The sequence below is a fragment of the Girardinichthys multiradiatus genome, chromosome 6, assembly GCF_021462225.1.
Source record: "Girardinichthys multiradiatus isolate DD_20200921_A chromosome 6, DD_fGirMul_XY1, whole genome shotgun sequence".
In the NCBI taxonomy this organism is placed as follows: domain Eukaryota; kingdom Metazoa; phylum Chordata; class Actinopteri; order Cyprinodontiformes; family Goodeidae; genus Girardinichthys; species Girardinichthys multiradiatus.
Window position 1 is genome coordinate 16,707,058 of NC_061799.1, and position 24,435 is coordinate 16,731,492.

A 24,435-nucleotide genomic window follows, 5' to 3' on the forward strand; every position below is an offset into this window, starting at 1 on the left:
TCCATATATTTAATAGTCTGATCTCTCACCTTTTCAATCAGGTCAATACAGGCCTGCAGATCCATACCAAAGTCAATGAAAGTCCACTCAATTCCCTCTTTCTTGTATTCTTCCTGCTCCAGCACAAACATGTGGTGGTTGAAAAACTGTTGCAGTTTTTCATTGGTGAAGTTGATGCACATCTGCTCAAACGTGTTGAACTAGAAGTTGACAACAATGGTTTTTAGTTCCCACATCCTTCCTTGTCTGATTGGAATTAAAAACAAGAAATTGCACACAAAATAATTGATATGAAAACAAACGGATGATTCTCACATCAAAGATCTCAAATCCAGCAATGTCCAGCACTCCAATGAAGTACTGGCGTGGCTGCCTGGTGTCCAGTGAATGGTTAATTCTTACCACCATCCACAGAAACATCTTCTCATACACGGACTTAGCCAGAGCTCCAACAGAATAGTACACCTAAAACAGACATCTAGACTTTAAAAATTACAGTAAATAGCCTTTTATTCCAGTATCCATAATTTATATATAATGTAAGGGGTGTAATAGAAGGGATTTTAACTCGCTGTGTTTTATTTCTACCTGTTGAACATTTTGTCCCTTGGTGACCCATTCATTTCCTACTTTGACTCTTGGATGACACAGACCTTTGATGAGGTCAGCAGAGTTCAGGCCCATCAGATATGCTGCTTTGTCAGCAACTAAAAATACAAAACATGTATTATTGTTGAATAATATCACTTCTCTAAAGGTTGTCAGGTTTATAGAGCTCCTCTCTCACCTTCAGTGCCATCGGCCTCCGCCTGCTCTTCACGCTGCTTGTTCTTAAACTTCATGTTACCAAAGTGCATAATGGCACCGGTCAGTTTGTAAATACCGTTCTTCTCCTCTTGAGTGAAGCCCAATACATCAAAGGCCTCCTGCATGAAAAAAAGATATTTTATTTCTTATGAGATTGAGTATCTGCCTAGTTATATACAGTGTAGGATTCAGAGATTCAGTGAGAACTAATGCTCTCCGAACCACCAACATCCTATAGTAATTTATCATGACTGTCTTTTCACATCTAACCATATCTAAGATATTTGGTTTTACAATTAGTGACACAGAGATGCTGGTTTACATATCTGTTATAGTCAGCTGTATAAGTTGGACACCCTCAAACAGTTTTGACTGTTAAGTGTAAAAATAACTGTTGTAACCTCAAATTAGAGTACAACATTATGTATTAAATATAATGATTACATGTACTCTGTAAAACAACTCCTACTCACATCAGTTGCTATCAGCTCCTCAGCATCATTGATGGAGGCTACTGTTGTCTCTCCTTGAGAGATGAAGGCGTAGTCGTAGGGGTTGTTGGTAATGAGCAGCATTTCTGTAAAGCAGGTCCAAAAGATGTCTTGTGACTATTTTTGTTACAGTAATTAAAAATCCATTTGTACTGATTTGCAAATGTTTTGTTTTTATTTACCAAGCAGCTCAGGTTTCTTCTGAGATAGAATCTGATAGAAGATATGGTAATCTCTCTCGGCCTTAAGCTGAAAGGTGACTCTGGACTTTTCAAGCAGATCTGTAAAGGCATTTGCATCATGTAGGTGGAATGCGAATCATTTTGGGCGTAAAAGTAAACTTTAAGAAAGAAAGTTCACCACTTACATGTCTCGATATCAGCTGAAGCCAGCTTTCCACTGGCTGCAAAATGAATACGGATAAATTTTCCCTAAAACATGAGAGGAGAAAAAAGATTTGATTGTGATGTATGTAGTGGGAAAGGAGCCATTACAGAGAGAAACTTACAAATCTGGAAGAGTTATCATTTCTGATGGTCTTTGCATTCCCAAAGGCCTCTAATGCCGGGTTGCATTGGATGATTTGATCCTCCAATGTACCCTAGAGAAATACAATGAAACATACTCTTAAAGAAGTCCAGTAAAGGCTATGTAGTCGTATGCACAGTCGGCAGATGACGGTTAATGTCTTAATGTCAGAAATATCACCTTTTTCTCAGAGCCTGCTTCTTTTTTCCCACCTCCAGCTGCAATGCTGGCAAAGTACTGAATAACTCTCTTGGTGTTAACAGTTTTCCCAGCACCAGATTCTCCACTGAGAACGCAAAGTAATAGGTTTTATTAAGTGATAAACTGACAGCCAACACCGTACTGCTAATCATACAGCTTCTTATTAAATATTATCAAACTGAAACAAATTGATCAATTTACTAAATAAGATACAGTGTCAAAGTATTCTTATTTTTTATATTTTGTCATGTTACTGTGACAAACATCTGTGTATTTTTTGGGATTTTATGTGATAAACCAGCAGAAAGTAGTTGATAAATGTGAAGAAGGGACAGGATGCATGGCTAAAAATGTTAAAAGTGTGGCGTACATATGTGTCAAGCCCCTTTCAGTCTCTTACTCTTACTAAAATCCAGTACAACCAAGTACCTCAAGCAATCACTTTATCAGTAAATGAAGTCTTCCTGTGTATAATTAATTTTAGTAGAAATATAGCTGTGCTGTAATGGCCTCAGAGGTTTGTTAGAGAACATTACTGAACAAACAGCATCATGAAGAACTAACCAGAAAGACCAGGAATGTAGTTATGGAGATGTTTGAAGCAGAGTTGGGTCCTAAGATAATCTTAGACTGGGACATCCTACAGAGCTCAGTTCAGTCCACCAACCAAAAACTTCAAAGCCAGGTCAAAGATTGCATAGATAGAAACCTACAAAGGCATGGCTGTCCACCTAAACACATAGGCATGTTGAGGAGGGAAATATTCAGAAGATGCAGCCATGGTAACTCTGTAGCAGCTGCAGCTTAGTTTAGAGAATCTGTTGCTGCAAAAGCTATTAGTTGTGCACTCCACCAATCTGGGATTTATGGAGTGTCAGGAAGACAGAAAGCCATAACAGGTCATGTTTGCAGTTTTCTACAAACCATGCAAAATACACCACAAACATGTGGACATCAATTTGGTCAGTTGAGACCAAAATTAAACATTTTTTCATACATGCAAAACATGTACGTGCTACGTGTGGTGAAAAAATAACATCCAAAACAGACCATCCCCACAGTAACACATGGTGTTAGCAGCATCATGCTGTGGGAATATTTTCTTCAGCAAGGACAGACGTTGGGGAGATGGATGGAGCTAAATACAGAGTAATCCTGAAAATAAACATGTTAGAGACTGAGGTGGAGCTTCACCTTCCATGTCAACAACCCTAAACTTACAGCCTGAGCTACAATGAAAAAAAATCTGAATTAAGATATGGGTGGTTTTACGCAAAGCATCTTCATGTGTTAGAATGGCCCAGTCAAAGGCCACACCTAAATCTAATTGAGAATGTGTGGCATCACTCGGAAATTTATGTATAGAGCCACTCTGACTGAGCTTGAGTCATTTTATGCAGAAGAATGGACAAAATTTGTTTGTCTCTAGATGTGCAAAACTGGTAGAGACACACCCAGAAAACCTGAAGATGTAACTGCAGACAAAGTTGCTTCTACAAAGCATTTGCTCATTGGGACTATCTACCACACGTTTCATATTAAAATCCCCGTAAAATAAACTGAAACTTGTTATAACGTGATGAGAAAGGAAACGTTTCAGGGTGGGTGAATACTTCAGGAAGGTACTGAATTCAACACTAAGGATTTTTTACAAAAAATGGATTAACAACTAAAACAAAGGCATACAGCTTCTTCTAACTACCAAGAGCAGAAAAAAGGAGTGGAGAATCTTTACATTTTATCAAAGTTGTCACAACATGACATTTTTTAGCATAAAAATGTAATTGATTGTTAACGTACGTGATGAGAATAGACTGATTTTCTCTATCTGAAAAAAACAGAAAAAAGTATTACTGAAGGACTCTTTGTTTTAACCCACTTGACTGAAAACGTGCTAATCATTGAAAATTAATTACCTGTTAGCATGTACTGGTAGCCATTATCAGAGATGGAGAAGATGTGAGGAGGAGCTTCACTCCTCTTCTTTCCTCTGTAGGCAACAACCACCTCTTGGTTGTAGACTGGCAGCCACTTGTAGGGGTTGACAGTCACACAGAACAGCCCAGAGTAGGTCTGAGAGAATTGGAAATAGAAGTTAAACCATTTAAAAAAATATCTGAATGAATATATGGGTGGAAAGTTGGCTTTTATTTAACTGTTAACTTACATAGATCATCCATGCTGCATAACGCTCTTTGAGGTTAAACAGCACAGCTGGTTCATGGAGGAAGGTAAACATCGCCATGTCTTCAATTTTATCAAACTTAGGTGGGTTCTGAGGGTGAATATCACACTCCTTCACAGTGACAGTCTGAAAATAGAAAGGGTTTCTGTTAACAGTCTGTTTTCACTCTAATGAAGGCTGGTAGAAATAAAAAGAAGTTGCCCTTTAAGCACCCTTGCCTCCGTTCACTGACCTTTCCCTTCTCTGTCTGAGCAGTGACTTTATCACCCTCACGACTTATGACAGAAGCCTTTACGTATTCCTCATCAGAGTCAGGAACAAAACATTCCTTCTTCATGTCAAACGGACGGGTCTGGGCCTCCAGACGCTCCCTGTCTGACTTCCTCAGGTATGGGGCTGCAGCCCCAAATTCCTTCATGGCAGCGTCCCCCATCTTTCACCTGGTCACATAAAAAACTTAATGCAACTCAACTATTTGCTAATCACTAATAATATTTCACTTATATAATTTAAGTTTTCTTCTTACCTTAACCACCACTTCTTGGAAGACTGAGGTGAAAAATGCTCTAAGGAAAAAAAAGCAAATGGAGAGAGATAACACCAGTAAGGTTTCTGTATCTGGACTTTTGTCTTCATACCTTACCTTGAGATAGAATAGTGACCTGTTGGGGGCTTCTCTGTGACTTCTCCTTATAAATAAAACCCCTTTGCCTAATATGGAATGGTGGGCTTTAGGGATAGGAATGTTATTGTGTCTGTGTTTGGTTCAGAGGGTTTAAGACGGGAGGGGGTTAACGAGTGGTGGAGAGCAATATAGAAATCAGCAGGTCTTATCAGAGATGGGGTACCCTGGGGAAGCCATATTAGGTACGCATGCAGTGCGGTGATTAATCATAAGTATCCATCAACAGCCAGATGACTAAAACTGAATCTGAATCTAGAAAATAGTTATTAATGAGTTAAATACAGGATTGTAGTTCAAATATAACTAAGGTAAAATATGTCTTTATTTATCTTTTTTATGATTCCAAATGCAACTCCGAGCAACAAATACATCGAATAAACCAATAAATACAAAAGTTTAAATTATAGCTAAAAATTTAAACAAAAAATAAAACACTGGTCCATAATAAACCCCTTAAAGTGGACTTTGTTTAACTGTCAAACAACCTAAAATTATATTATCTTATGAACAATTAAGATTCAACACATTTTTATTCATCACAAGTAAACTTAAAAAAAAAACATAACAACACATTATTACTGAATTTTGCAAATGTTGATGCAGCAGAAAACAATTGTTTAATTGTTGACATGTTATTTCTGGACACAAAAGACGATGGACAGTCCATCTGGATGAGATATTTTACCGATGAGATACTTCGGTAAAGTATCTCATCTATGGGTCTCTATTACATTCAGGGCTTAAGTGGAGTCTCAGTGCGGCATCGGTCACACATTGTGTTTGGTTATTACAGAATGGACCTTATGGTAGCAAAAGCAGTCATCACATAGCAGGTGAGCTGGTCTAAATAAAGAACACTATTCTGTGAGATTAACCAGATGACAACCGGGGGGCAACACAAGCAAAAGGTCTACCACAGGTGAACATTCTTTGGATTCACTCAAAGGCAATAAATATGCAAGCAGTGGAGGTCTGAAGCAACATGACAAGCTCCAGTGTCAGGGCAGGAGACTGGAAAAGCTGGCCGCTTAGTTACTGGCCTGTTGACATGGTATTGTGTCTTTTTGCGGATAAAGATAACCGTGTGATATTCCCCCTGAGAACCCCACACAGTGCAGAGAACAGTAACGATCCAGCTGTAGGATCAACTGTAGCTCTGGTGTTGGTCTTGAATATATTGAAACTGATAAGCATTACTTCTTCTGTTTCAATTCCCTCTTCTATAATAATTTATACACCATATTATCATTCATTTTGTAACCTGCAGAGCACATATAGCCACTATGAGCCATAACAGCAGGCTCTTCAAAGGTTAAGAGATAAAAGGAGGGTCAACAGCTGCTGACAGGTCCTGAGATCATTTCCATTGTGATAACTTCTCCAGGCCTCTACTGACAGCTGGCACCAGCGTGCCGAATGTGCCAAAAGTGGGAGATGCCATGCTGTCTGCTAAAGAGCAAGCAAAAATAACTCTAACCTCACACATCTGACATCTGCTCTTTTAAGAAACATGATTTAATTCAAATCAACATGATTTAAATACTTTTTTATTTCACAACAAATGCAAATTGTCATCACATATGTCTAATTGAATAAAAACATTAAAAGGTGGTGTGAGGAGCAGCATAAACTCTTTGGTCCACCATTGCCAACACACCAGCAACTCTGAGACAAGATATTGTTAGCCAGCATTTGCGTGACCAGGTACTTAATAAAAAAATATTATTTGTTGCTTTATGGTTTCTCTTATTTGTAAAATACTCAGAGTAGTGCCATTTAGACATCTTATATTTTTAAGTTCATTTAGACAATAAGTAAGGTTACTTTTAAAAAGTAGCCTTTTACCTGTAAGTTTCTGGTCCAAAAAAAGGATAAATCTGTGTCAGTTGAACCCAAAATGTGATTTAACCACTGAGACACCAAACCGATCCTTCTTAGGTTCCTCGTTTATCGGTGTGAGCTCAGATATCCTGTTAATCTTGTTGATAAGCTTCCACACATTGTGTTGTTTGTGGTTCACCACTATGAGCAGAGGTGTAAATATGTCTTCATTAGCTGGTAGATACCTGCTTGTCAGCCAGAGGAGTTTAGGAGCGGATATGTAATAGGAGAAGACGCAGGGCTTCCTGATGCTATTGGAGTCTCTGCCCTCCTCCCACTTCAAATTATTGGTTATTTTCCCTATGAAATTAATTATGCCTCCGTACCAGGGATCTCTATTTCAAAGGGAATTAGTTGTATGTTGGTTGTTTAAACACTGTGCAACACATTATTTTAAAAGAAGCAATTCAAATCATTATATTAAGTATTTTTAAATCCATCATTTCATTTCCGGGTACTTCACTGTTTCTATTGATTTATTTTGGTAACTGGAGATAGATATTTTTGTACCTAATCACATAACTCCTCCCCAGTTCTCTGTAGGAGCATACAGGTTTTAGCTGTGATCCAGTGACCAGCTGCAAGTGATTATGAGTGGAATTACGGTGGATCTATGCATGAGCACTGGTTTATTGTTGACCTTAGCTCAAGCTCTTGGGCTTTAGTTCACTCTAATTTAAGAGCAGGGCATTTGTTTTATCTCTTAGCTATATCTACATCTGAGCTTTCAGTTTTTAGACTTTGCTGCAGCAAATCCTACGTCCCTGTATTGTCCTATTTAAGTTTAAACCGTTTTATCCTATTGCGTCATCACTAAACCGGTTAATGACTTACAGTTCCAGTCAATACTTTCAGCATTGGCATAAATGCTTATTAAATGTGGTTAGGGACGTAGCTTTTTTGCGTAATATATTTATTTTTAATGAGGTTGAGCTCTGGGTTTTGGGAAGGTGACTTACAGAAGCCCAATGTTTTCCTTCTAAAATCAGATTTAATGCGTCTTTGGGGCACATTAAATCTCCATGAACTGAGAGGGTTTTCAAACTCAAACATTTGTAGCTGGCCACACTGACAAACCAAATGCCTTCTGGAGAAGATGTTTTATATTAAAACGGGACAAAGATTGAGCTATTTGGCTATAAGGACAAGAAGAATGCTTGGGTGAGGCATTCAAATCAAAAACGATGTAGCAAATGTCGAATGTAGGGATGGTAGCATAATGCTGTGGGACCGTTTTGCAAAAAAATTGAAAAAAGACAATATGGAATGGAAAAATATTGTGTTTTCTTAGTTACTTTTATTATCTAAATTCTGTTTCCATCCATCCATCCATAGCAGAAAATAATTTGTGAACTTTTATATTTATACTTCAAAAATGGACTTTGTGAATTTCAGTCCGGTAAAGTATGACATGAAAAACAAGGTGGAACCCTGGAATGGGGCCGATGTATTTAAAATTTTGAGAATGTGTGGAGTCGGGAAAACTCACAATAAACACAAACTGGTCCAAGATATGAAAAAAAGGAACCTTTCAAATTAAAAGCCCAAACTTAATACAACATTCATGTGCATGATATTTTCTTATAGATGCTTTTTCCCCGTGGTTATGTCCCCTAGTTTAGTTTTATTGCTTACTTTTTCTGTTCAATAGACATGTCCCTGTTTTCTTCCTGCACTCCCTGCTAAATCAGGTTAATTAGTCTCTCCCTCAGTTCTCCTGCATTCCTGGTCACCAGTTGTTTGATATCCCTCCTGATTGTTTCCTCTCTCAGTTAATTGGTTCATACTCCACTTCCCTCAGTATTTAAGCTTTCTGGTTTTCATTGCTTCCCACTGGTTCCTCTTGTTGTCACCCTGTTGGTTGTCCTTGCTCTTGTCATATTGGTCCTGTTTATGTTGTTACCCTGCCTGAGTTCCTATACCTGGTCAAACTGTAATTTTGTTATTCATTAAATCCTTCTCATCATATCCACTACGCGCTGCATTTTGGGTTTACCTCAACACTCACCATGACTGCGACATGGAGCTCTGTTTCCCAAAATTACACATTTCAATTGAGTGGATGATAAATCTAGTAAAAATATTCAAAATTTGGAAAGAAAGAAAACAAGTTTCCTTCAACCCATTTAAAAGTCATAACAAAAGACAAAAATATGTTGGTGTGCAACTTCCTAATGTGATTTTATTAGGTCTACAGGTTATGAATCATGATAGCTGAAGGGGATCTACAGTCCACAGCAGGCAGAAAGATTTCAACAGGCTCCAAAGCTTCACTCCTCATCAAACCCTTTCTGTTGCAGTCGCGAAATTTGGAGAGAGAAAAGCAGAAACAGTCATTTAGTATTCAGATTAGTGTGACAACAGCACAGAAAAGCAATGCATTCTTTTACATAGTAATGCACTGCAGTGTACATGGCACATAGAGGTTTTTTGCTAAAAATGCTTCCAACCTTTGGGCCAGTGTCGCGGCTCTTGGCCCGCAGCTTGTTGACTTGAGATTCAGCGATGTCAGCTCTCTCTTCAACCTCGTCCAGCTCATGCTGCAGCTTTCGGAACTTAGAAAGATGAACATTAGCCTGTTCCTCCTGGTTAAAAATAAAAGAGCAAACATAAATATTTATTAAGAATCCATATAAATACTTTTAAACCTTCTCACGCTTACAGCCTCCTCAGCAGATCTTTTATAAGCTTTGACTTTCAGCTGCAGTTTGTCCACCAAGTCTTGTAGTCGGGCAATATTTTTTCGATCTTCCTCAGTCTGTAGAAGATGAGAGACAATGTTACAAACCCAATTATTACTCAAAGAAGTTTGAATAACATTGAAGACTACTGGATATTGCATTCAACAAACCTGATAAGTGAGGTCCTTGATGCGGCGCTCATATTTACGGACCCCTTTCACAGCTTCACTGCTTTTCTTCTGCTCCATTTCCACTTCGTTTTCTAGCTCCCGTACCTTAACAAGAACATGTTGTATGTGTATTTCCCTAGTTTTTGTCTTTTTGCAAATAAGTTTATAGATTTTCTGCACATATGTGAAAAACAGTTGCGAGAGGGCTTACCCTGGCCTCGAGCTTCTGGATCTGCTTCTTGCCTCCCTTCATGGCGATCTGTTCAGCTTCATCCAGGCGGTGCTGCAGATCTTTGATGGTTTGCTCCATGTTCTTCTTCATACGCTCCAAGTGAGCGCTGGTGTCCTGCTCTTTCTTCAGCTCCTCTGCCATCATGGCAGCATCGGTGATGGCCTTCTTGGCCTTCTCTTCAGCATTTCTGCATTCCTGCACAGCTTCCTCCACCTCATTCTGAAGCTGGACTGTGTCACCCTCCAGCTTCTTCTTCTGGTTGATCAGGCTGGTGTTCTACATTGTTTTACAATGAGATATTTCAGGGTGTGAGAAAAGGTGCATTATTTCATATTGAAGATATTGTTGCCTTTTGATTGTAGTTTCACCTGTGAGTGCAGTAGCTGCACCCTCTCACTGACATCCAGCAGCTCTTGCTCAGCAAGTTTGCGACTTCGTTCAGTTTGCTCTAAAGCAGCCCTCAGTTCCTCCAGTTCAGCCTGAAGCAGGTTGTTGCGTCTCTCAACAATGGCCATGTTTTCCTTAAAATCATCATTAGCCCGAACAGACTCATCCAGCTGAATCTGGCAATCCTTTACAGAAGGACATTAACCATATTAATGTTTATAGCAGCTTTGAAAGTGTCTTTAAAAATGTTTTGGGTTTTTTTCCATTTTAATTTACCTTAAGATGTGAATGAACAGACTTGAGTTGTTTCTGGGACTCAGCTGCCTGCCTGTTGGCTTGGCTAAGCTGGATCTCCATCTCATTGAGGTCTCCCTCCATCTTCTTCTTCAGACGAAGGGCTTCATTCCTGCTACGACACTCAGCCTCAAGAGAACTTTGCAGTGTGTCGATTGTCCTCTGCAGGTTCCTCTTGCACTGCTCCATCTCCTCATCTTTCTCAGCCACTTTACGCTCCATTTCAGCCTTAATCTGGTTAAACTCAAGCTGGACTCTCAGTATTTTGCCTTCCTCATGTTCCAGAGAACCCTTTGACACAAATCCGGTCTTTGTTGAAACTTGCATTTTAAGGTGTTCTGATATTTGAGTTTCATTTTAAGTTATGTGCAAACAAAGTTGGTTATAGTCTTACCTCTGCTTCCTCTAGGGCAGACTGAATCTCCCCTTTCTCCTGCTCCAGCTGCTTACGGATTTTTTCCAACTCATGAATGGTTTTCCCACCTTCACCAAGTTGCTCAGTGAGGTCGGAAATTTCCTCTGTGAATAAAAGGCCACGCATTCAGTTTTGCTTTGCCCACTTGATGTTTGTTGGTTCATGTTTAGTTATGTATTACCTTGAAGGTTCTTATTCTCCCTCTTCATGGTCTCCAGATGGTCAAGAGATTCTTCATAGGAGTTTTTAAGTTTGAAGAGCTCAGTGCTCAGAGATCTGGCTTCTTTCTGAGCACTTTCCAGCTCACACTGAGACTCTTCATACTTCTGCTTCCATTCAGACAAGACCTGGACATTGAGATACAGAGTAAGATGTGACATCTTATTTACCACTTTGAGCTCTGCTATTTATTTTCAATATAAAGATATGATAAAAGTATGGTTATGTATAAAACTATTCTTTAAATGCCTCATTTGTTATAGATGCAGATACATAATGGTATTTACAATATTCTCATATAACAGTTAAACAGATCAAAATTAAACATTGATTCTATATATTCATATTGCTTATTATGTATTCAACACAATCTTGGTCAAAATGCAGAGGTTTTGTGTGGAAAACAGGAAACAGAATAGTAAAAAATTTACAGGTGCTGCAAATTGAACATTGTTGGCCAAACATTTATCAGAGGTAAAAAGCTGAAATGTTGCCAGTTTGTTGCTCTGGAGCATTAGTTGGGGTTAATAGCAAAGAACATAACCATCAGCTGTGATCTCAAGTAAGTGATTGTATAACCCTACTTATCCAAGTAGGGTTATAGATCTAAGCAATAGACATTTCAAAATCATTTCAAAAGAAAACATTTAGACCAATTCCTATTTTCACCTATTCTGACATTCCAGCAAGTTTTCCAAACAAAATCTGGCTGAAATGTGGTGAGAGAGCTGTGCAGAAATAAATATCTGCAAATCTAATTTAAATGAAAAGGAAGGGTGAGTCAACATACAGGGGTTGGACAATGAAACTGAAACACCTGTCATTTTAGTGTGGGAGGTTTCATGGCTAAATAGGACCAGCCTGGTAGCCAGTCTTCATTGATTGCACATTGCACCAGTAAGAGCAGAGTGGGAAGGTTCAATTAGCAGGGTAAGAGCACAGTTTTACTCAAAATATTGAAATGCACACAACATTATGGGTGACATACCACAGTTCAAAAGAGGACAAATTGTTGGTGCACGTCTTGCTGGCGCATCTGTTACCAAGACAGCAAGTCTTTGTGATGTATCAAGAGCCACGGTATCCAGGGTAATGTCAGCATACCACCAAGAAGGACGAACCACATCCAACAGGATTAACTGTGGACGCAAGAGGAAGCTGTCTGAAAACCACGGCTGCCCAAATCATGGCAGAATTAAATGTGCACCTCAACTCTCCTGTTTCCACCAGAACTGTCCGTCGGGAGCTCCACAGGGTCAATATACACGGCCGGGCTGCTATAGCCAAACATTTGGTCACTCATGCCAATGCCAAACGTCGGTTTCAATGGTGCAAGGAGCGCAAATCTTGGGCTGTGGACAATGTGAAACATGTATTGTTCTCTGATGAGTCCACCTTTACTGTTTTCCCCACATCCGGGAGAGTTACGGTGTGGAGAAGAAGCGTACCACCCAGACTGTTGCATGCCCAGAGTGAAGCATGGGGTTGGATCAGTGATGGTTTGGTCTGCCATATCATGGCATTCCCTTGGCCCAATACTTGTGCTAGATGGGCGCGTCACTGCCAAGGACTACCGAACCATTCTTGAGGACCATGTGCATCCAATGGTTCAAACATTGTATCCTGAAGGTGGTGCCGTGTATCAGGATGACAATGCACCAATACACACAGCAAGACTGGTGAAAGATTGGTTTGATGAACATGAAAATGAAGTTGAACATCTCCCATGGCCTGCACAGTCACCAGATCTAAATATTATTGAGCCACTTTGGGGTGTTTTGGAGGAGCGAGTCAGGAAACGTTTTCCTCCACCAGTATCACGTAGTGACGTGGCCACTATCCTGCAAGAAGAATGGCTTACAATCCCTCTGACCACTGTGCAGGACTTGTATATGTCATTCCCAAGACGAATTGACGCTGTATTGGCCGCAAACGGAGGTCCTACACTATACTAATAAATGATTGTGGTCTAAAACCAGGTGTTTGAGTTTCATTGTCCAACCCCTGTACCTCTTTTGCAATCTGAGACTTGTCTCATAAATCCTGGTTTTAAAAGCAATATAATCAGTTTTTCTTAATATTGTATTATTGTTGCAATATGCAATATTATGCATTGACCAGATGCTGGATCTTGCTATTTTTAAGAGCTGGTATGAAAACGATGGTCTTGTGACTCGCAACCTGGACAATGTTAACCCCTTGTGAAGGCTGCCAAGGCTGAAAGGCTGAGTAATGAGTCTGAACCTACCTAAGAGGGTACATGTAATGAATAGATGGTGTGGACCAGATGACTTCCATATGTATAAAGTTAAAACTCTTTCATTTTCTCTTTAGTTTTCTCATGAATGCAGATATTCTTTTTTGGGTGGATATGGCCTGTTTGATGTGTGGTTTTTAAAGAAAATGTCCAACATACTTTGTCAAAGTTTCTTTGTTTCTTGTCCAGAGCAGCAGCAGCAGCATTAGACCTCTCCACGTCCACCATGAGATCTTCGATCTCATTCTGTAGCCTGTGTTTGGTCTTTTCCAAAGAGGAACATTTAGCATTCACTGCTTCAACAGCCTCCTCAGCCTCCTGCAGACGCTGAGCCAGCTTCTTCCTGTATTATAGAAGGTTTACTTTGGTATCGGCTGCTTTCAAACTTTGCAGCATCACTCAAATTCAAGTGTGCTGTACTCACTTAGCTTCCTCCAGTTCCTCGGTCCTCTGGATGGCATCAGTTTCATACTTGGTTCTCCACTGAGCCACCTCAGTGTTAGCCTTGGACATGCTGCGCTGGAGTTCAGCCTTGGCCTCCAGCTCCTCCTCATACTGCTCCCTGAGGAGGTCACAGTCATGGCGAGAAGACTGCACAGCATGGGCTAATGCATTCTTGGCCTGAGGTCAAAATAATAAAGTCGTTTGGCTTATCTTTGTCTGTAAGTAAAAAAGATAATTGATTCTATGTTATAATACAAAGATGTTTTCACACCTTTATCTCTTCTTCTAGTTGTCTTTTTAGGTCTTCAAGTTGTTGGTTGTAGGAATTCTTTCCTCTGGTGAGCTGAGAAATAAGTGATTCTTTCTCCTCCATTTGTCTTGAAAGTTCATCTGTAGATGTAAAAATTTCACATATACATGCATCTAAGTAGTATTACATTGCTGAGTGAAAAAAACTGGAAGAAACTGGAAAACCATTATTTTGTCCTTTTGCTGCATTATAGGCTTCCTATATAGAGAAGCTGGGTGCCTACATGTGCCAGGACAGATTAGCTCTACAGATAGTATATCTCAAGACAGAATCCAAATTGCATGATTGACTTGATTAAATCAAGACTGGATCCAGCATCAAAGTAGGCAAGTCACACTGATGTAATAGTAACCAAATATAACAAGCCCACCACTCACAGACATCCAGGAGAACCCAGGCCAGCGAAGTGAACCAAGCCCATCACCCGCTGTCCTAAACCTAAAGACCCAACCAACCCAGCCAGGACCCCAGGCAGCATGCAGTCCCTGCAGGTGCACCCAGCCTCCAATCCCCCACTGTCCACCCCGAGCATAACCCAAATCCCTTAAACAACCTCCCAACCCCAGACCCTATTCTGCCCCACCCATGTCCCCACACATCCAACCCACCAAACCCCAGTCAACACGGCCTCCACCCCACCCACAGGGCCAAGGACGCAGGGGAGGCAACCCCACCCGGGGAACCAGACCCAAACCAACCCACTGATGCATTTTTCCAAATTTTAAGATAGATTGTAAGATATATAAGACTAACCATTTTCAGCTTGAAGCTTGGCTTTCTGGGTGGTAAAGTCATTCAGTGATCTATGGTACTCATCACATTTTGTTCTGTATTCATTTGTTTGATCCTCTAAAGTTCTGCAAGTTTTCTCCAGGATAGTCTGAAAAGAAATAGTGCACAGTTTACAGATCCTGTTAATATTTTTTGGCATGTATTGTTTTATCTAGAAAGCTACCAGAACAACCTAACCCATACCTTGGACTTGACAATCTGCTCCATGTTGGAGACCACATCATCAAGCTCCAGTTTGAGCTCACTCTTCTCCTTCTCCAGTTTCTGCTTGACTCTCTGCAGGTTGTCAATCTGCTCTCCCAGGTCAGCAACAGTGTCAGCCTGTTTTTTCCTGAGAGTGGCAGTGGTGGCTTCATGCTGCAGAGTGGACTCTTCGAGGTCTCTGCGAAGCTTCTGGAACTCAGCCTCCCTCTTCTTGTTCATCTCGATCTGGGCGGCTGTGGCTCCACCTGCCTCCTCCAGCCTCTCGCTGATCTCCTCCAACTCTCTGGCCAGGTCTGCTCTCTGCTTCTCCACCTTGGCTCGAGCAGCTCGTTCTGCTTCAAGTTCTTCCTCCAACTCTTCCACACGAGCCTTGTGTCAGACCAATGGAAGTTTATTGCATCAGTACGTTGTGAGACTGTGTAGAACTTTAATAATGATCATGTAATGTATAGATTTTACCTGCAGCTCTTTCAGCTTCTTTTGGAGTTGGATGATTATGGCGAGCTCATCTTCCAGTTTGCCGGTCAGCTGGCTGATCTCAAAGTCTTTCCTGCAGCATTTCTCTTGTTAGTTTTAGGTTATAAAAACATTGGAAATAATGTTTCTTATCAAAACTAATTTAATAGTGTTATAATAGATGTGTACTTCTTCAGGCGCTCCTCCAGCTGTTGCTTGTCATTTTCTAGATCCATTATGGACTCCTGGGTCAACTTTAGGTCTCCCTCCAGCTTCCTCTTTGCCCTCTCAAGATCCATCCTAATCTTCTTCTCTTGCTCAAGTGACCCTTCAAGCTAAAATCAAAAAAATATTACCACTCTAACTGTTTAGGGTTTTATGACACAGGTTAGAACCTACTTATTGTATTTGGGTTAAATTTAAAAGTCTCACATCATCCACTTGCTGCTCCAGCTTTGTCTTGGCCTTGGTCAGAGTGTTAACTTTGTCTTCCTCACTCTGCAAGTCATCCAGGGTTTGTTGATGAGCTTCCTGTAAAGCTTTCTTTTCTTTGGTCAGCTTGGCGATGATTTCATCCAAAGCAGCCATCTCCTCTGTAAGGTTTTTTACCTGTTAAATTTGCCAAAAAAGCATTAAAGTTTCTCTGTGCTTCTTATGCTGTGCTTGAGATGCCTTAATAGTTTGCAACTATGATTTAGCAGTTATGTCAGTTATATTCTAACTAGTAGTTGCAATATAAGTCAATAACCTTTCTCTCTGTTTTATGCTTTCAAACAATAAAGGAACATGAGAACAAATGGACTGCAGGGTAAAACAATCACACACTTTGAATCCTGGCTAGGGCCTTGGTGTGTAAAGTTCTTCCATGCATATGTGGTTTGGGATGTGGATGGATGGATGGATGGATGGATGGATGGATGGATGGATGGATGGATGGATGGATGGACACTACTATGTGTTCCACTGGCATAACGAGATCAAATCTGTCAGAAGAGCTCATAAATGGATTATACCAGCAACCTTTACTAATTCACTATAACCAGTAGACATATTGGATATTTAAATCAGAGCTGCATTGAGACAGCTTACTTTCCAAGACATATTTCCAACTTCTTGTTTTGTTTGCTACAGGAACAAATTAAACACAGCAATAATGTTATTCATGTTTCTACAAAATAAAATATCAAAACTTCACAAACCTTGTTCTCAGTAGCATGCTTCTCTTTCTCCACCTTTGCCAAAGTTAGCTCCAAGTCATCAATGTCCTTCTTTAACTCAGAGCATTCGTCCTCCAGCTTCCTCTTCTTAGCAGTCAATTCAGCATTCATCTCCTCCTCATCCTCCAGTCTTTCAGTCAGCTCTTTGATTTTTGCTTCCAATTGGATTTTGTTTTTAATCAGCCCCTCACATCTCTCTTCGGCATCACAAAGATTATCTTGTTCCTGTCAAACATTGGTTATTAGTGTATTGTTTTCAAAAGCATCTTTAGAGTAAATGCAGAAGTTGCATTTTCTTACAGTTTGGACTTGAAGCTGCAGGTCATTCTTCTCTTGGAGAAGGGAGACCATTTTTTCCTCCAGCTCTTTCCTGCGAGCTTCAGATTTTGCATAAGCTTCCTTCAGCTTCAGGAATTCCTCTTTCATGTTGGCCATCTCCTTTTCTGATTCAGCAGATTTCAGAAGAGGTTTGATCTTGAAGAACAACTTCATCCAGGGCCAATTCTTGACCCCCATAAAGGCACGGATGTTCCACTGGATTACCAATAAAGCATCTCTGTAAAAACAAAAAAAACTATTTTAAAAGCAGTTTTATTGAAAATATGAATACAAGCAGATAACGGTGTAAGGAACATTGCTAGTTGTGTGACACAAACCTGCGTTCTACCATCTTCTGATACTCGATGCGAGACAAAAACCCACGAGACCTGGCTTGAATAGCAGTAATGATTTTGGAGAGACGCTCATCTCTCATCTCCTCAAGTAGACCCAGCAGTCCAGCCTTGAAAAACACCTAACAACAGCATTTAAATATAAAGATTCAAATTTTTGGCCTGTCCTTATCATCATTGTTATTTTTTGTTCACTTTTATCTTAGGAAGCCCAGTTGGTACCTTGGTGTGTCCAAACTTGTACTGGCTATGATCGATATCCAGAGATCCAAGAAGTTTTTCAGCTCCCTTCCTGCTGTCAATGAACTGTCCCTCAGGGATAGCAGCAGGATTTAGGATACGATATCTGGAAAATCACATACATCTTAGTTTGACATTATAGCAAAAAAGTAACATTTTTGAACATACTAAGGTAACACCTCTGCTTGAAGTCTCCATATAGGATCCTGTTAGGGAAGCCTTTCCTGCAGATCCTGATGCCTTCTAGTACACCATTACAGCGCAGCTGGTGCATCACCAGAGGGTTCTCCATGGCCCCAGGAGTCTTGGTCTCATTGGGGATGATGCAGCGCACAAAGTGAGGATGGGTAGACCTCAGGTTGGTCATCAGCTTATTCAGGTTCTCCTGTGCAAGACATTAAACCCAGTGCTTAACATTAAGTTTGCGTGAATACCAAAATATGTGAGTTATTGACTAGAAATCCGTTTTGATTCTCAGCTATTTGACCTTACTTACCCTGTGAAGGGCAGATACAGTTTGAAAGGATGACCCTTTCTTCTTGCTTCCTCCCTTGCCACCCTTCCCACTTTCAGCTATTTGACAGTAAAAAAAGTTATAACATTAAACTGATAAACACAGACATGACTTTATTAGTCTTAAGTATAATATGATATCAGCGCTGACAAATCAAACTAAAACATTCTTTTACCTGAATCAGTTCCTGCATAATTTGCAAAGAGAGTAGGAAGCAGCTTGAGTGTAGACTTCTGGTACAGCCCAACAACAGTCTCATTCAGAGGGTCCTTGTTCTTCACCAGCCAGTTGTTGATATTATAATCAACTGTTCCAGCATAGTGAACCAGGGCAAAATGGGCTTCTGGTTTTCCTTTGATAATTCTGGGTTTCTGGAAGTTATTAGATTTCCCCAGATGATTGTCATAAAGCTTAGCTTTAAAGGTGGAATCAGAGGCTTTAGGGAACATGCACTCCTCTTCAAGGATGGACATGATGCCCATGGGCTGAAAAAGTAATATGAGTGGTTTAAAACACAAATGACCATTCACTTTCTCCATATATTTAATAGTCTGATCTCTCACCTTTTCAATCAGGTCAATACAGGCCTGCAGATCCATACCAAAGTCAATGAAAGTCCACTCAATTCCCTCTTTCTTGTATTCTTCCTGCTCCAGCACAAACATGTGGTGGTTGAAAAACTGTTGCAGTTTTTCATTGGTGAAGTTGATGCACAGCTGCTCAAACGTGTTGAACTGAAAAAGAAAAGAAAATGTCTTAGGTAGTTCAATTTATTACTTTTTTAGATCTGCTTATCATTTGCAAATAAAATAACGTACATCAAAGATCTCAAACCCAGCAATATCCAGCACACCAATGAAGTACTGCCGTGGCTGCTTCGTTTCAAGTGATTGGTTGATTCTTATGACCATCCACAGAAACATCCTTTCATAAACAGCTTTGGACAAAGCTCCAACTGCATAGTTCACCTGTAAAATGGAAAGTCATCAACATTTGAAAGAGAAAAATTAAGGTATACATTGGAGCATATTGGCCTCTGAGGATATACCATATAAAGAATTTCATATATGGAGATATTATGTTACCAACACACAGATTAAATAATTTTAAGACAGTTCCTGTTCTTTTACCTGGGCAACATTTTGTCCCTTGGTGACCCACTCATTCCCTACTTTGACTCTTGGGTGGCACAGACCTTTGATGAGGTCAGCAGAGTTCAGTCCCATCAGATAAGCTGATTTGTCAGCATCTAAAAGAAATACATGAACAATATTGCTGAACAAACATCAACTGTCTAAATGCTGATAAATTTCAAAGTTCTCTTCTTACCTTCAGTGCCATCAGCCTCTGCCTGCTCCTCGCGAGCCCTCTGCTTAAATTTCATGTTGCCATAGTGCATGATGGCACCAGTGAGCTTGTACACCGAGTTCTTTTCCTCCTGAGTAAAGCCCAACACATCAAAGGCACTCTGACAAAGAACACAGAAGAACATGTCTGTAAACCATATTGTTAAACATGCTAAATCTTTTGCAGATTTAACATTTGTTTCACTGTCTTAAACTAATGTCAAACAAAAACAGAGAAAGTTACATCAGTAGCCATGAGTTCCTCTGCATCGTCTATGGAGGCCACTTGAGTTTCCCCCTGAGAGATAAATGCATAGTCGTAGGGATTGTTTGTAATCAGCAGCATCTCTGGAGGATGTCAAATGACAAAGATCGAGATAACATCAGGCAGAATTAAATATTTCAACATCCATTTTTTTCACAAAAGAGCTACAGTTCTGTACTAACCAAGGATTTCAGGTTTCTTGTTGGAAAGAATCTGGTAGAAAATGTGGTAATCTCGCTCAGCCTTAAGTTGGAAGGTCACACGAGACTTCTCCAGAAGGTCTTAGGAGGACAAGAGAAAGGCCACAACTATGAGATAACTGAGACCATCAAATATCTTGGCTGCAAATCACAAAATGCTGTTTGTACTTACATGTTTCAATATCAGCAGAAGCTAATTTTCCTCTGGTATCGAAATGAATTCGGATGAATTTACCCTGAAAGGTAAAAATTTTAAATGATAAAACTGCTCGTTTTACTGTCTAGGCGTGGACCGGTTACCGGTCCCACAGTGTCCCAACATTTTAAGAAGTCAGGCTTTTAAATACCTGAGTTCTCAGTTTCTCTGGCTGTATGATGCATACCACCATCCTAACCCCCCAACATTCCCCATCTGTTGCTGCACACTGCCTGTCAGCTGACTGGAAAACGGCTACTTCATGTTTCCAGGAAAAAATGTGGCTACTTGAAGGTACTTCCAGTTGCAAAAATCAAGGACAGTCGCTGTTTGGAAACATCTCAAAATTACATTTAGCAAGTTAATGAGCAGCATGTCTATAACACAGCCAAGTGCATTATCTATGTGTGCAGAAAGATGGAATAATTAGCTTGTTATATGTGTGATAGCATGTTACAGTAGTCAGAGAGTAATTTATGCAGGAATAATTGTTGCTTTTCTGTTTCAAATGCAACAAATCAGATTATGTTATACATTTTTTGTTCAAAAACAATGTGTGAATACTTTTAGAATGTGAAACTGTGTGGTTTCTACTCGAAGTTGTTGTTTCATAAGAATGCCATTCCTACCCACACCTATTACTGATTGTAAAACATAGTAAATAATATAAAAAATAAAATAAAAAATCAAGAATACAAAGTGGTCACTTACGAATCTGGAGGAGTTGTCGTTCCTGATGGTCTTTGCATTACCAAAGGCCTCCAGAGCAGGGTTAGCCTGAATGATTTGATCCTCCAGGGTACCCTGTCAAACAAGCACATTATATCTCCTGTATAGAAAGAAGCTCGAACTTCTTCCAGTTGGATTATGTGACGTTAAATTAAAGAAGATTAAAGGTTTCCTGATGTTATTTTACAGTTGCTACTTGAAGTAGAAATCAAGTGCGGCTTTAGTTTATTGCTTTGCTTATATTATATTGCTTTGTCTAAGAAACAACAGTTTCTATTTTTTTACAACACCATGACACTTGAAAAAGCTTTTCCCATACCTTGTCTTTTGCGCTAGGGTCTTTCTTGACACTTCCAGCTGCAATACTTGCAAAATACTGGATAACTCTTTTGGTGTTGACAGTTTTTCCTGCACCAGATTCTCCACTGTAGGAGCAGGGATACAGATCAAAACAAAGACATTCCTGAATGCAAAGTAAGATTTTGATTTTAACTCATATTGTACTATATATGCTTTTCCGATGGAAAGTATTACATACGTGATCAGAATTGACTGGTTTTCACGGTCTGTCAAAAAGTTTTTGAAAACACTTTTGTCAGTGAGTAAAACAAAACTTATTTAGAATGCTTTCCACAGGAGCTGATCTTTCTGTACCTGTTAGCATGTACTGGTAGCCATTATCAGAGATGGAGAAGATGTGAGGAGGAGCTTCACTCCTCTTCTTTCCTCTGTAGGCAACAACCACCTCTTGGTTGTAGACTGGCAGCCACTTGTAGGGATTGACAGTCACACAGAACAGCCCAGAGTAGGTCTGAGAGTACACAAAAAAGTCAGACTTTCAGCACGGTTTGGGTGAGTTGAACTTAATCTTACTGAGTCATGAACTAAATAAAGTTCTTTGTTTATTGCCCGACAGTCTACTCACATAGATCATCCATGCTGCGTAACGCTCTTTGAGGTTAAACAGCACAGCTGGTTCATGGAGAAAGGTCAGCATGGCCATGTCTTCAATCTTGTCAAACTTGGGAGGGTTCTGTTGCAGAACGTCTGTCTCTTTCACAGTAACGGTCTAGAACAAGGAAACTTGACTGCATTGGCCTTTTATTTAATTTTATGCACTCCTTAAAATATATTCACTTCCTTTTCACATGTTGTCACATTACAACCAAACACTTCAGTGTTATTGGGATTTTAAGTGGTAGAGCAACACCAAGACATGCACATTTGTAAAGTGAAAGTATAGTGATGTAAGGATTTAAAAGTTTTCTTATAAATAAAAATCCAAATAATTTTCATGTATTTAGCCTCACAATTTAACACTGTGGGGAGCCATCTTTTTCTGCAGATACAGCTGAAAGTCTTCTGGGATATGCCTCTAGCAGTTGTGCAGATCTAGAAACAGATTTGTCCCCCATTCTTCTTTCCAAAACAGTTCAGATTCTGTCAGATTTGTATAGTCTTTGTGAACACTGATTTTCAGCTACTTCTGGTTATGATGCCATTATGCTAAGTATGCTTGTACATTTGACTGTATGTTGAAGATTGTTCTTCTGTTAGAATGTGAACCCCCGAATCTTGGGTCTTTTTCTGGACCCTTACAGCCTTTCTGACAGTATTGCCCAGTATCTAGTTCCATATAACTCTGAACAGCTTTGCTGTTTCCACTGAAAAAAGCCTTCCCCACAGCACAATGCTGCCACCACCAAAGTTTTACTATGGGGATCACTTTTTTGCCTTCAAGGGTTTAAGATGATATGCTAACACAGCATATCACCTTAAACCCTTGAAGGCAAAAAAGTACAGTTTTGGTCCAAATGACCAACATGTATGCTGTGTTCCTTAAATGACTTGAGGCAAACTACAAATGGGACTTCTTATAACTTTCTATAAGCTATTGCTTTTTCTTGCACTCTTTCATAAAAGTCATATTTGTTAAGTGGGCATCTAACAGTTTTGCAGCTTAGATTGGATTTTATTTATTTATTGAATTGAATTGAATTGAATTGAATTGAATTGAATTGAATTGAATTGAATTGAATTGAATTGAATCAAATCTAGGGTGTAGTAGAGGGAAGGGGGCTGAATACATATGCAGGTAAAACTTTCCAGATTTTATTTTATTTATTTACACTTCACCGTTATGCATTACTTTGCGTCGTTCTGTCATATAAAATCCTCCCAAAAAACACTCCAAAAAATTCATCAAGAGTTATAAATACTTTTGCAAGGCACTATGTCAGTAAACATTCTCTTATAATAACACAAACACTGGCACCAGAGTGTGACTAATTTTAATCAATTCCCTATTCCATTCACATTCATTGGCATTTTGTATCACTCACAAACTTACACCCAATTAAGCACTCACCCAGACAAACACACTTATACACACACACACATTTTTACACACAATGGCTTCTGTTCACTGCCCCAACTTGTTCTGTAAAGTGAAGTAGCGCATTAAACTGGCTGTTTTTAATAGTTATCAGCTGGTCCCAGTAAGCTGCGATGAATCTAGACTGATATAAAAACGTTGGTGTTATAAAGCACATTATTTAGAAATGTTATGTATGCATCATTAACTAAAGTGCTCACCTTCCCATTTTGAGTGTCCACAGTAACCGTGTTTCCCTCTCGGCTGATGATGCTAGCCTTTACAAACTCCTCCACTGGATCCGGGACAAAGCATTCCTTCTTGATGTCAAAGGGACGCGTGGAGGCCTCCATGCGCTCCTTCTCCGACTTCCTCAAGTATGGAGCAGCTGCACCGAACACAGACACCTCGGCATCCCCCATGGCTGCAGCACTGTGAACCCAAATGGATGATTGAGACTTTTCCCTTTGTATTTTGTTATCTATACATTTTTACATCTTTGTACAAAGGATTCATTGACAATTCAACATATTAATGAGAAGATATTCATGTATTGGATTTAAACTATATATAATAACAATACATTAAGTGTGTCAAAGGGTAATTTACCACTGAGTTCAGCTCAGATGAAAAATGAGCTCAGTGTAGAGATTGAAAATCACTGATGCACCTGGAAAAGGTAGAACATACTTTACTATCTGGTCAGGACTTACAAGACACCTGAAATTATCTTACTTTCATCAGCTTTAGAGGAAATATTTACCCAGTGATGAAATACCAAATGAAAACCAAACCAAAACAGCAGCAGTTCATACTTACAGAGGCCAGGTGTAGATGAAGCATCTGCTAAACCTGCAGGGGAGCCAGCGATCAAATATATAACCCTAGATAACCTGCCTTACAAGGCCAAGGGCACCACCCTGACCTGATAACACCACACACTCTCACATACACTCATCGTTATCATCAGGTGGACAATTCAACACATACCACAGTGCCCACACACATACATGGACACCCTGAGATAATCATCCTCATTTGTAT

At 39.7% G+C, this 24,435-nt stretch overlaps 2 protein-coding genes across 2 annotated transcripts in view; both read right to left on the reverse strand.

The window, feature by feature from the left end:
* LOC124869809 overlaps positions 1 to 4,869 on the reverse strand; it is a 37,601-nt gene extending 32,732 nt beyond the window's left edge. Inside the window, 15 exon segments of the mRNA XM_047367956.1 lie at positions 30 to 200; positions 316 to 465; positions 589 to 707; positions 788 to 926; positions 1,281 to 1,384; positions 1,481 to 1,579; positions 1,666 to 1,729; positions 1,807 to 1,899; positions 2,007 to 2,112; positions 3,828 to 3,855; positions 3,944 to 4,100; positions 4,195 to 4,338; positions 4,445 to 4,652; positions 4,739 to 4,778; positions 4,856 to 4,869. Of these exon segments, the coding sequence (XP_047223912.1) occupies positions 30 to 200; positions 316 to 465; positions 589 to 707; positions 788 to 926; positions 1,281 to 1,384; positions 1,481 to 1,579; positions 1,666 to 1,729; positions 1,807 to 1,899; positions 2,007 to 2,112; positions 3,828 to 3,855; positions 3,944 to 4,100; positions 4,195 to 4,338; positions 4,445 to 4,645 (1,575 nt within the window). The 5' untranslated portion in view covers positions 4,646 to 4,652; positions 4,739 to 4,778; positions 4,856 to 4,869.
* A 4,065-nt stretch (positions 4,870 to 8,934) lies between these two features.
* Positions 8,935 to 24,051, reverse strand: LOC124870094 (myosin-7). The gene is made up of 38 exons (XM_047368574.1): positions 24,001 to 24,051; positions 23,613 to 23,823; positions 21,943 to 22,086; positions 21,672 to 21,828; positions 21,556 to 21,583; positions 21,337 to 21,442; positions 21,000 to 21,092; positions 20,265 to 20,328; positions 20,075 to 20,173; positions 19,872 to 19,975; positions 19,611 to 19,749; positions 19,412 to 19,530; positions 19,100 to 19,249; positions 18,845 to 19,015; positions 18,457 to 18,766; positions 18,264 to 18,340; positions 17,947 to 18,152; positions 17,750 to 17,873; positions 17,513 to 17,649; positions 17,157 to 17,412; positions 16,839 to 17,081; positions 16,072 to 16,248; positions 15,829 to 15,974; positions 15,643 to 15,733; positions 15,163 to 15,552; positions 14,941 to 15,067; positions 14,149 to 14,267; positions 13,858 to 14,054; positions 13,593 to 13,776; positions 11,139 to 11,304; positions 10,937 to 11,061; positions 10,525 to 10,833; positions 10,230 to 10,433; positions 9,841 to 10,137; positions 9,630 to 9,734; positions 9,441 to 9,536; positions 9,229 to 9,363; positions 8,935 to 9,069 (listed from the first exon to the last, which is right to left on the reverse strand). Exons 2-38 carry the CDS (start codon positions 23,811 to 23,813, stop codon positions 9,049 to 9,051), a joined length of 5,817 nt encoding a protein of 1,938 aa, XP_047224530.1. The 5' UTR covers positions 23,814 to 23,823; positions 24,001 to 24,051; the 3' UTR covers positions 8,935 to 9,048.
* Between the last annotated feature and the right edge of the window lie 384 nt (positions 24,052 to 24,435).